This window comes from Ailuropoda melanoleuca, chromosome 1 (assembly GCF_002007445.2).
Source record: "Ailuropoda melanoleuca isolate Jingjing chromosome 1, ASM200744v2, whole genome shotgun sequence".
In the NCBI taxonomy this organism is placed as follows: Eukaryota; Metazoa; Chordata; class Mammalia; order Carnivora; family Ursidae; genus Ailuropoda; species Ailuropoda melanoleuca.
The window spans coordinates 10,070,695-10,081,814 of NC_048218.1; the positions used below are offsets into that span (position 1 = coordinate 10,070,695).

An 11,120-nucleotide genomic window follows, 5' to 3' on the forward strand; every position below is an offset into this window, starting at 1 on the left:
ACTTCGGTGCTTTATAAGGGCTGCCCGGAGAAACGACCTCCAGCCTCTTGGAAGGGAACCTCATTGGGGCTTGACTGCCTGAGCTGCTAGTCCTCTCACTGTTAAGAAAGCGAGATGCACTTTAGAAACTTTAACTACAGTTTTAGCTCCCTGATTGCCTGTGTGGCAAACAGTGATATCTTCAGCGAAAGTGAAACCAGGGTAAGGCTTCTAATATAATGTGATTTTTGAGAGTTTTCAAAGCATTGTGTTCATTGGGGCTGTTAACTTGAGATATTTGCAGGGGTGTTATGTGGCTGTCTTGTGGGTTTGGGGGTTTTGAAATAAATCCAAAATTCTTGGAGCTTTATCAGTCGAAAGCTGTTGCCTGAGGAATGAACTGCGAAAGAATTTTTAAAGCTATCAATATTGGAAAACATCCAGGTCCCTTGACCAACTAGTAATGCAACTAGTTTTAACAGGGTATTTTTCATTCTGTATAGGTTGTAAGTCAACTTTTGGAGGGAAGCTTTTTCTGACAGTGAATGGAGCGTTTCACTTTGACATCTAGAGATCAGAATAATTTAATTTTATCTTAGGAAGTAAATATCGTAAAGATGTGTGTATGTTTGTAGTAATTATGAGGGCCTGTCCTCAAGTTTTCGGATTTCTTCAGCTAGGGAAAACGAGGCTGTAGCAAGTGATAAAACTGGATAAATAACTTAAGTGGGGGTGAGTGTACCTCCTGGGAAGCAGCTCTCATTGGTGGTAATTAGTATAATTAGTAATTTTAATTGGTATGCTTTTCTTCTTCATTTGATTAAGATGTAAGGTTTCCATCAGTAGCTACCCAGCTGTCTAACTGATCTGGAGCCGTACTGGATATGGATGAATTCTGTGTGTTCGGTTTGGGGATGGTATTTCATGTGATGTGCTTTATACTCAATGCTACATTGGAGCCTGTGAAGGTTTCGTGTTGTTGTTATTGTTGTTTAATCAAATTTAACTCCATAATTGCATATGATGCTTGTGAGCCAGGACTGTGCTCTTTGAATTTGAACTAGATATCAGAGCACATTCTATGTATGAAAGCACTACAAAATCTATGTATTTCGTATTAGCCTTATGTGAGTCAAAATCAGTATTTATGTAATTACAGAGAGATGCCATCCAACAGCTATAATAACCAGATACCAGTTATGAAAACAAATAAGATTATTTTATAGGAGAATGGTGTCACAGTAATATGGATTCAACAGATACTGTGTCTTCTCTTGCGTTCTGGTCCTGAGCCCCCCGACTTGTATTCTAAAAATATTCCTGAAAGTCCTCTCCCCCTAAATTCTGAATCATAACTTCAAAACTAAGCAATTGGTCACAATGCCTATTGATGAGGTCATGCAGAATTCCAGATTTATGCCTGCACGCTGTGCCAGAAACTTGCCGGTCCTCATGCTCTGGAGAGGTGGGGAGAGAGTCACGTGCCCATATGAACTCCTCCGCCAAGCATGGGCCATGCATTGTTCTCATTCTTTGCCTCTGCAAAACCCCTCAGAAATGTTCAAGAGCTAAAGCCATGGAATTCACAAGAGAGCACCCCCACCCCCACCAACCTGCTCAGGGGAGTCAGGCTGACCACTGGCCCCACAGGCTGGAACACACGTCCTGTCCTGCCTGTGGGGTGGCTTGCACCCGGACATCCCATTCCCTCACCTCCCTAGTGCCGAATATTCTTGAAAATGCTCTCCTCTCTTAACACGCCACCCTCTCGTCACCCCTCTACAGAAACTGTGCTTTCCATAGGTTTCTGAGGTACCCACCTCCTCTTCTGCATGGATCCCCTTTCTGCCCCCACTGGACCCTCAGCCAGCCCTTTCTGCCTTTCACAGATTTCCCACAACCTGTCTTCCGTGTTCAGTCTGGAAAAAAAGACTCAAAGCATGACCACTCAAAATCCATATAATCTTTCTGGAAGTTTCGACTGGCTGTCAACTTCCTCTCTGGTTGGAGCCCTGGGGCCCTGCATGGCCTCCCAGCTCCCCTCACACCCTCCCGCTGATGCCCTCTCCCCCTCCCGGACCCAGCCCAGGAGGGGGCTCTCCAAAAGAGCTTTTCCCAGAAGGCTGATGAGCTCCCTCCTGAATGGAAGCCTAACACCTTTGAACTTGGGCATTTCCATTCTAAGAGCTCATGCTGTTTCATAATGTTCAGTAGCCTTTATGTGCTCTTCACGAAAGCTAGAAATGTACATATATTAAAGGCAGCATGCAGAAATGGCTCCATTTGCAGTACATTAATTTTTAAACCAGTATTCTTTTAGACAGTTAAAAAGTAACAGACCACGTGGGAAAACAATAGAAGGATTTCTTCTTAGACCTCTTCCTTTACACTAAGAGATGCAAGGTTTCTTATTAACTTTGTTGTTTCCCAGTGCAATAGATTTTTTTTCCCCCTGGGCGCCTGGGTGGCTCAGTTGGTTAATCGTCTGCCTTCGGCTCAGGTCATGATCCCAGCGTCCTGGGATTGCGCCCCACATCCTTTGGCTCCCTGCAGCAGGGAGCCTGCTCCTCCCTCTCCCTCTGCCTGCCACTCTGCCTACTCGTGCTCTCTATCTCTCTGTCAAATAAATGGATAAAATCTGTAAAAAAAAAAATTTACTTTTTTCAAATGAGCTCCAGTGTTCTTAAGCCCTGAAGAAATAGCTCATGCCCACAGCAACTTCGAAAACTTGAGCAGTGGGATCAGAGTTCACAAGGCTGGGGAAGGTTATTGGGTGTTAGGAACTGTCCTTTTCTACTTTAAGAAGACTGTTTCTGTGGCTGGAAGAGGTGCTTAAGTATTGGTACTTGTTCTGCTGATTAAATGAATGTAATAAATCATACATTCTTACTTTCTTCTAAAATCACCTGTCTTAGAATTAAAAGGGCAGAAGGAGCAAATCTTCCTCAGAGGGGAAAGGCTGGCTCTCTGCCTCCTTTAAGAAAGAAGTTGGGTGTTCTCGAAATGAGACTAGTTCACTTCCTCAAGAGGGAATGTAACGGAGTCGTCGAGACTCCTACACGGGTATGTTTTAACTCCTTTTATTTTTGTTGTTACTTTTCAGGCCAAATTTGAATCCCTCTTTAGGACATATGACAAGGATATCACCTTTCAGTATTTTAAGAGCTTCAAACGAGTCCGAATAAACTTCAGCAACCCCTTATCTGCAGCAGATGCCAGGCTCCATCTGCATAAGACTGAATTTCTCGGAAAGGAAATGAAATTATATTTTGCCCAGGTGAGTTGAATCCATTTTTACGCATGCTTCTCCCTCTCCCCCTTTTTAAAAGTAGCTTATACATTGATTATGCTATACATTGACTTATTTTCTGCATATATATTTGGACCGCAATATTGGAATTACAAAGTGTATCCTGTTCCATACCCTCCCTTCATGCACCATTATTCGTGATCATTTTACTGCCACATGAAAATGTGTTTAAAAAGATCATTATATGGAATATTACTCATTCATCAGAAAGGATGAATACTTACCATTTTCATCGACATGGATGGAACTGGAGGGGATTATGCTGAGTAAAGTCAGTCAGTCAGAGAAAGACAATTACATGGTTTCACTCATATGTGGAATATAAGAAACAGCACAGAGGATCACAGGGAAGGGAGGGAAGAGTGCATGGGAAGTCATCAGAGAGGGAGACAAACCATGAGAGACTCTTAACTCTAGGAAACAAACTGAGGGTTTCTGGAGGTGAGGACGGTGGGGGTATGGGGTAACTGGGTGATAGGGATTAAGGAGGGCACATGACGTGATGAGCACTGGGTGTTATATGCAACTGATAAATTACTGAACTCTACCCCTGAAACTAGTGATGTACTGTATGTTGGCTAATTGAATTTAAATTTTTTAAAAAGATCATTATAATAGGCACATAATATTGTGCCATACAGGTATTTCAAACATACTTAGCCGGTCTGTACTGTCAGACACGTGTATCATTTTCCCATTTTTCACTATCATGGGTGACGCTGCCACGGTCTGGGATCTACACCCTTTTTAAAGTATGTTTATTTTGTCATTGGAACGATAAAAACAATACAAGTTGACTCATGCAATCCAAGTACAACACAAAGGTCCCTAAAGTTAAATAGATAATTTCTCCACTCTCCTTCCAAAGCCTTCCCCCTAATGTAACCACCTTTGAAAATCTAGTGTGATCCTTACACACTGTCTCCTTCACATGTACAGAGACACAAACACAGTGTAGGTCATTTTCTTGCACAGAACCATGGAGTTACTAGCGCCTTCTCCTTTACTTAGCAGGGTGTGATGGACAATCTCCCCAGTCAGTATGAACCTTATGTGTCGATTTAAAGCTCTAAGAATTCATTTTGAGAATGGCAGAGTTCACACTCTACAGTATTCTCAGTGCCTCACCTACCCTAAACCAGCAGCATGTACTTAAAACCAAGCGATCTCAGAAATGGCCCCTGACCTTGGTTTGACTAACACTGGGAGAAACTTCCTGCTCCTTCAGAAAGGTGGTCAGTCAAGTGCAAGGTTGTGGGCATGGCTACTCTGGAACTCTAAGGTTTGTGCAGCAGGTTTCCAGGAATTTGCTCCGGGGTTAGGGCTAATGACATCTTCCAGACGGAGAGCAGACCTGAGTGGGTCCCCACTCCATTCACGTTCTCGGCAGCACCGAGCTCCGGCAGTCTGCAAGTGCGGACATGCCCTTGGGCACAGGGCTGCCAGGCCTGGCTTGAAAGGAGAAAATGAGTTAACCAGACAGGTAGCAAACGCTAAGAAATCCTCCCAGTAACAGGAGTCCCGGCCCCGGACACTCACGAAGAGCTGTGCATCGGGTTTGCTTTTTCTCGGGCTCACCATCCTCCCAGCTCTCCCCCCCTTCCCCCTCTCTCCAACCTTCAGTGATAGGTCACCCATTTTCAAGGCAGCTCACCAAGTTCTGTATGACGATGTAACAGGGATCCGACAGGTTAGCAGTGGAAGGGGAAGGAACTTCTCCGATGCTGCTTTCTGGTTACAGGGGGCCCCCACTGGGGCTCTGAGCTCCCCAGGCCGGCATAGGAGCAGACTCCCGATGGGAAGAAGGAGGGCTTGCTGGCCCCTCAAGTGTAAATTAGAGCTGGGATGCCCTGCCCCCTGGTGGCGTGTGGTAGGCACAGGTCTTGGCCTTGGATCCAGAGTTGTGAGCACACTCCTTTCTGCATTTGATCTCGCTCCAGATCATTACTTAGTCCTTCCACAACTTTCTTCTGATTACGAAAGTAAATGCATGCTCCTTGTGAAAACTAAAATACAAAGAAAACCCAAACTGGTAAGACTTTGATGTAACACCTTTCTGGACGGCCCGGTAGTCACTGCTAGGACTTCGAAGCCCAAACTAGCGTCATGGTAATTATTGTTTCATATTATTACTTTTTTTTAAACTTCCTGGAAGGTGGACCTTTTTTCCCTTCCTTGCTTCTGGCATCTGCTTTGGAAGCCCAGAGGGAGGGAATTGCGGGGTACCACTGGGTGGGCGGGAGTCCTGGGTCCCCGTCCCCGCATTGGCCCCTGAGAAACTCTATCATCTTCGAGCTGTTGCTTATGCCCTGTGATAGGAGAGCTGGAAGAAATGGATTCTGAGATGCTTCTGGCCTCAGCAATAGTACTTTATTTTTTTCCATTTCTAGTAAAACGATACTAATTTGCCATCGGTCTGGGTCCATGGTAATTACTTGTGTGCCTGTGGGTCCCGGTCCTGGGAGGGGGCTGCAGTCAGGTGGGCACCATAACCTGTCACCTTTTCCGCAGAGACCTTATCACGAGCCGTCCTTGAACGGCAGGCGTTCTGCTGCCCGGACGTGGGCTCTTCCTTTGTCCCCAGTCCTCCGCAAGCTGTCACTAAGTGCTGTTGCATCACGTGGCTTCTTTCCTCCCGAAACATCCACCGTGTTTCTCTCTCTCCTCAGACTTTACACATAGGAAGTTCCCACCTGGCTCCCCCAAATCCAGACAAGCAGTTTCTGATCTCTCCTCCTGCCTCGCCGCCAGTTGGCTGGAAACAAGTGGAAGATGCCACTCCCGTCATAAATTACGATCTGTTATACGCTATCTCCAAGCTGGGGCCAGGTAAGCTGTGCTCTGGGGTGGGGGCAGGGAAAGAGATGGGGAGAAATGGTGCTCTCGAGGGCCAAGACTGAGACACGCATCCGCCCTCATGGAGCAGCCAGAGCCTGGTGGCCCCTTTCAACTGTCCTTCGATGGGTGTGAGCGTGTTTGGGAACTGTTTCTATTTGCGTTCGTCTGTGTCCATAACTCAGGTGGTTGGGAGCCTGCGTGCCTGCCTCTGGCCTTAGCCAGTCATGGGGACCAAGCACCGTGACCCCTCACGGCCGGCGTCACATGAACCCTTCCTGTCACCCACTGAGCACAGCCTGTGTGGGCAGATCCAGACCCGGGCCCCAGGCCTGTTACCCCAGGACGAGCGATTGGACTTGGAAAGGGAAAACGGACCATGCCACACTTTAGAAATTTCATTTTTAGTCAAGGTGGTTTCGTCCATTGATCTCTTTCTCACCTGCCCTTGTGAATGTTCAAGAGAACCACAGAGCATAGTGAAGAAAGAGCCCCCATCGTGCGTGCCCCCTCTTGGCCCCATTAGGGTGCTCACACCTTTTCAAATGCAGAGAAAGAAGAGGTTCCAATCCTGCTGGTTTGGAAGGTGTGAGTATTCAGAGAGATAACAGATACTCTGGTCTCAGCCTCCTTCTCCATACAATGGGTATTACCCGGTAGTTAACGAGCCCTAGATGAGGCTATGTAGAAAGCACCTTGAAGGTGCCTGGCCCACAGGCAGTGCCCAATACATGATTTCTGGAAACCATAAAATGTGGGTAGTTCCTGTCCTACCTGCTAGGGTTTGGGTGAGGGGCATGAAGTGGTTCGAGGCCACCCTCCTGCACTAACCATAGAACAAACATCGCAAACGCTGAGACCACCAGCTCCTCGTTTCTCCTTGACCGGCAATCTGGTGATGTTCCTTTCGACGGAGGGTTTTATTTCTTGGACCATCAGCAGTTTCATGTTGAAAAGATCACATTTCTGAACGCACCGCCCCAGTGGAAGTTCTCCCTGAGGGAGCGAACAAGAATCACATTACTTCCTGGGAATGGTGGCATGAAGGTCAAGATGGCCAGTCTGAAGAAGTGGGCCTCCTCCCCGCAGCTCCTGGCGCGGGCGCGTCAGCAGAGCTGAGGAGTGGAGTCCGCGGGGATGCTGGAGAAGAGAAGAAATGGGGCCTCCATCTGGAAGAGGTGACCAACTGCTCCAGACGCAAGAAGTGCAGCTAAAGGCAAGTCTTCACACTCCAGAATCTACCATGCCTTCAGAGAAGGCTGATTTGAGAAGCCTTTGCAGAAACTAGACATAATAAAATCCATTCACCCCCAGTTTACTGCACAGGGAGCTGGAACAGCATTTCCTATTGGCCGTGCGTTGCAGCCAACAAGATTGCAAAGATTTTGCAAAGATGGTCCTACGATGGATCGTGGCCAGTTGGCAGATAAGGATCCTGACCCACGTGATCTTGTGACCCTCCACCTCATTCCCTCTGGGAGAGAGAGCTGAGACTCGCTCACGTTTCCAAATGCGATTGCACTGACATTCCTGGTTAGAGAAACAACAAGTACCTTTTTTATAAGGAAAAGTGCCTTCTGGGTTCGGAGTCCCCAGAGTAGCGTGAGGCTGGAAGGTCTGGACTCCAGGCTGAAGAAGAGCACCCAGAACTTGGAGGAAAACCCACCCCTGTACCCCTGGGGGGTGGAGTAAGAAGCAAACTGTTCCCCCACCTGTTTAAATCCTAGCATTCTGCTACACCCAGCTTCCCACCAGTAATGATCCGTGCTCTGTGTGTAAGCATGAGTAAAACTAGCTGACACTTACCAGGCCTGTGACCTGGGCGCCAGGACCTAAGAACTTGGCTTGCACCAAGCTAATCGGCTCAGCGAGGTCAGGGCCTTCGTTACCCCATTTTACAGAGGAGGAGATGGCGGTTCACAGGGATGGAAAGGAGTGTGCCCGCGGGCTCCGGGTACTGAGCGGCAGGGCCCCCAGCCCACATGTGGCCACCGCTCCCTCAGCGCTGAAGAGGCAGCCAGAGCAGCGCCACAATGGCTTTGCAGTTACAGAAGACACATCATCCCACCCCTGCCTCGCCAGAGGGGCCTGAGCTGGGCTGCACTTGGTCAAACTCAGGCAGACCTAGACGTGCAGGGCGACACCCCTGCCTCCCAGGGCTGCAGGTTGTCCTGTGAAAGGGGTGCTGTGGTCATACGTGTTTTGGGAGCACCCAGTTCAAACCAGCCAGTTACATCCTCGCGTGGGGCCCCCCTGGTGCCTCCTGTCTCGGGTGCGTGCTGCCTCCTGGAGAGCCTCGAGAGGAAGGCTCGTGATGTCCCTTCCTAACGTGTTTTATTCATGCACTGTCTTCTCCTGAATGCGCACTGGGCAAGGAGTCATCTGGGAATTTTAGGAGGCCTGGTGAACATGCTAAGTGTGATTAAAAATACACTCCTTGGGGCACCTGAGTGGCTCATTCAGTTAGGTGTCTGACTCCTGACTTTGGCCCAAGTCACGATCTCAGGATCCTGAGATTGAGCCCCCCGTTGGGCTCCGCGCTGGGCGTGGAGCCCGCTTGGGATTCTCCCTCTCCCTCTCCCTCTGCTCCTACCTCCCATTTAAATAAATAAATGAGTAAATACATAAATAAATTAATTAATTAAATAAACTCCTTCTATATACCTCGATTCAGTGTTTGAAAGCAGAATATATAACGGTGATTTTATATATATGTGTGTGTATATATATAGCTTATTACACTTATACTTAAATTTCTATATTATATTTCTAGATATAAATTTTTTTCTGCTAGAGCCACCAAAGGAGTACCAATCCAGAGCATAGCTGGCTGTGTCCCTCCATCCCCACTGAAAGTCCGGAGAAGCCTGGCCGCGCCTTCCCCTCCATGCTTTTCCATGTGCTCTTGCTTTTTGGCCCTCCCGCCCTTGCCTGAGTGACCTGCATCTCTCTTCCTTCCCTAGGGGAAAAGTATGAATTGCACGCGGCGACCGACACCACGCCGAGCGTGGTGGTGCATGTCTGTGAGAGCGATCAGGAGAACGAAGAAGACGACGAGATGGAACGAATGAAGAGACCCAAACCAAAAATCATCCAGACCCGAAGGCCGGAGTACACGCCTCTGCACTTAAGCTGAACAGGCGCCCGGGGGACAGAAGTATTCCGAATCACACTCGCGGGGAGAATCTTGTACTGTGGAAGTGGCCACTCACGACCTGCAAGGTGGCAGCCGTGACCGGCGTGGCAGGAATGCCTGTTCACGTTGCTCAGAAGAGAATCCGGGCTCCACCCCCTGGTTCTGACGCTCCGCCTCCGCCAGTGTCCTGGGCTCCCGGGAATGTCCTGGGCCAGGCACTGAGCTCGAGGGGATTGCACAAGGACATTTGGGCCCGTCTCCATGAAAACTGATAACAATAGTGTTTCGTACTTGTTCTTTTCTGGTAGGTTCTATGTTTGTCAAGGGCAGCTTCGTCCCCAGGTGTGGGGAGAGCCTTCTGTTTCTGACCAGCCTGCGGGGTCGGCTCTCTCTACTGGAGCCACGAAGTGGTGCAGAAACGTCCTGAGAACGAGAACAACGCAGTGTGGTATTTGTAGTGTTTCATTTTTTACCCCCTGTTCTAATGTTTGTGCATGTATATTACTGATATTTCAGAACTAACCTTTGTTTGTGTATAGAGTTACGCCATTGTTGTTTTGCATCTTTGGGAAGACGGGAAAGCGTTTGGAAAAAATGTCACCTTTCCAGATTCATGACTGTCTTTGCAACAGCACTCACATGGGGCATCCCACCTGGAACACATCCAGCCCGCGTCCTGTCCGATGCCACATCTACCTTGTGCTTTGGCAAAAGAAGTCGATCTGAAATTCCTGTGTCAGGTTTCGCTTTATAAAATTCAGAGAACAGCAGTTTCACTGCCAACTTTTAGTGGGTGAGAAATTTTAGTTTAGGACTTCTGGGTCAGACATTGGTTCCATTTCTTTCTTCACATCGTGGTTTATATACATGAATCATAGCCCCCCCCCAAAAAAAAAACCTTTTGGGGGAGCGGTTGGTTGAGATAGTTGGTTTTTTGTTTTTTTTTACCCCACTGAAACGTCAATATAAACCTGTAAATAAAGCTGATAGCATATATTCATACCTGTTGTACGCTGGGGTGAAAAATACGGCAGTGAAGGATCAGTGTCAGAATATTACCCTACCCGTGACTTGTATGTTGTAGAAAACGCTGGTAAATGTTGGACGGGACTTGAACTCATAGCATGTGACGTGGTTAGTACGTGTGTGGCGGAACGGAAGAGATAGTGCCTTTCCCCATTAATTCCTGATGGAGTCGTTACACTCGCTTAGTCTGTAATTTTTTTTTCTCCTAGCTGTAATGTGTGTGTCTGGTAAAGAGGTATTCTATTTTGGCCTTACAATACCATAGCAAAATTGGTCGTTTTGAAATACCTAATGCCAAGTAACAATGCGTATGCTTTGGAAATTTGGAAGGTGGTTTCCTTTAAGAAGCAAATACATTTGATTGTTCCCATCAAGAAACTGAATGTTCTCAGACCCCTGTTTACAGTTCGTGGTGAGGTGGGGGGCAGGTGAGGGAGAGACCATTGCATAGCTGTTCTAATGTTCCTGGTTAAGTGCTTTTAAACTGGAGAGGCTAACCTCAAAATTTTTTTTTTTTTAACTGCAGTCTAATAAATCAGCACAATATGGAAAGGTTCATCTTTGTGCCCTTTTCTTTCTGGTGATCAGTCTTTGAACCCTGCAGTCTCAAAAGGACACATTCCTTCATCAGTGTTGTTTAGAAACTCCTTATTCTTTGCTCTGGTTCACGGAGGGATTGACCACACGAACCGGACACCACTTAGTAAAGGGGAAAATAGCCCAAACTGAGATCGAGGGGTCTGAGTATTTGCTTTGTGGAGGGAGATGATACTCTGGCGAGAAGCCTACTCACCAAAAAAACCAGCAGCTCCACTACACAACAACGTTTTTGAT

At 47.4% G+C, this 11,120-nt stretch overlaps 1 protein-coding gene across 1 annotated transcript; it reads left to right on the top strand.

The window, feature by feature from the left end:
• Window positions 1-2: 2 nt before the first annotated feature.
• RCAN1 (regulator of calcineurin 1) lies at window positions 3-10,842 on the top strand. Its single transcript, XM_011222087.3, has 4 exons — window positions 3-201; window positions 3,083-3,256; window positions 5,959-6,118; window positions 9,088-10,842. Exons 1-4 carry the CDS (start codon window positions 115-117, stop codon window positions 9,258-9,260), a joined length of 594 nt encoding a protein of 197 aa, XP_011220389.1. The 5' UTR covers window positions 3-114; the 3' UTR covers window positions 9,261-10,842.
• Window positions 10,843-11,120: the final 278 nt, after the last annotated feature.

Excerpts from the sequence above, each read along its gene's own strand:
- RCAN1 (XM_011222087.3), top strand. The coding sequence starts at position 115 with ATGCACTTTAGAAACTTTAACTACAGTTTTAGCTCCCTGATTGCCTGT. Across the intron at positions 3,257-5,958 it reads TGAAATTATATTTTGCCCAG|ACTTTACACATAGGAAGTTC; the intron begins GTGAGTTGAATC and ends CTCTCTCCTCAG. Across the intron at positions 6,119-9,087 it reads TATCTCCAAGCTGGGGCCAG|GGGAAAAGTATGAATTGCAC; the intron begins GTAAGCTGTGCT and ends TTCCTTCCCTAG.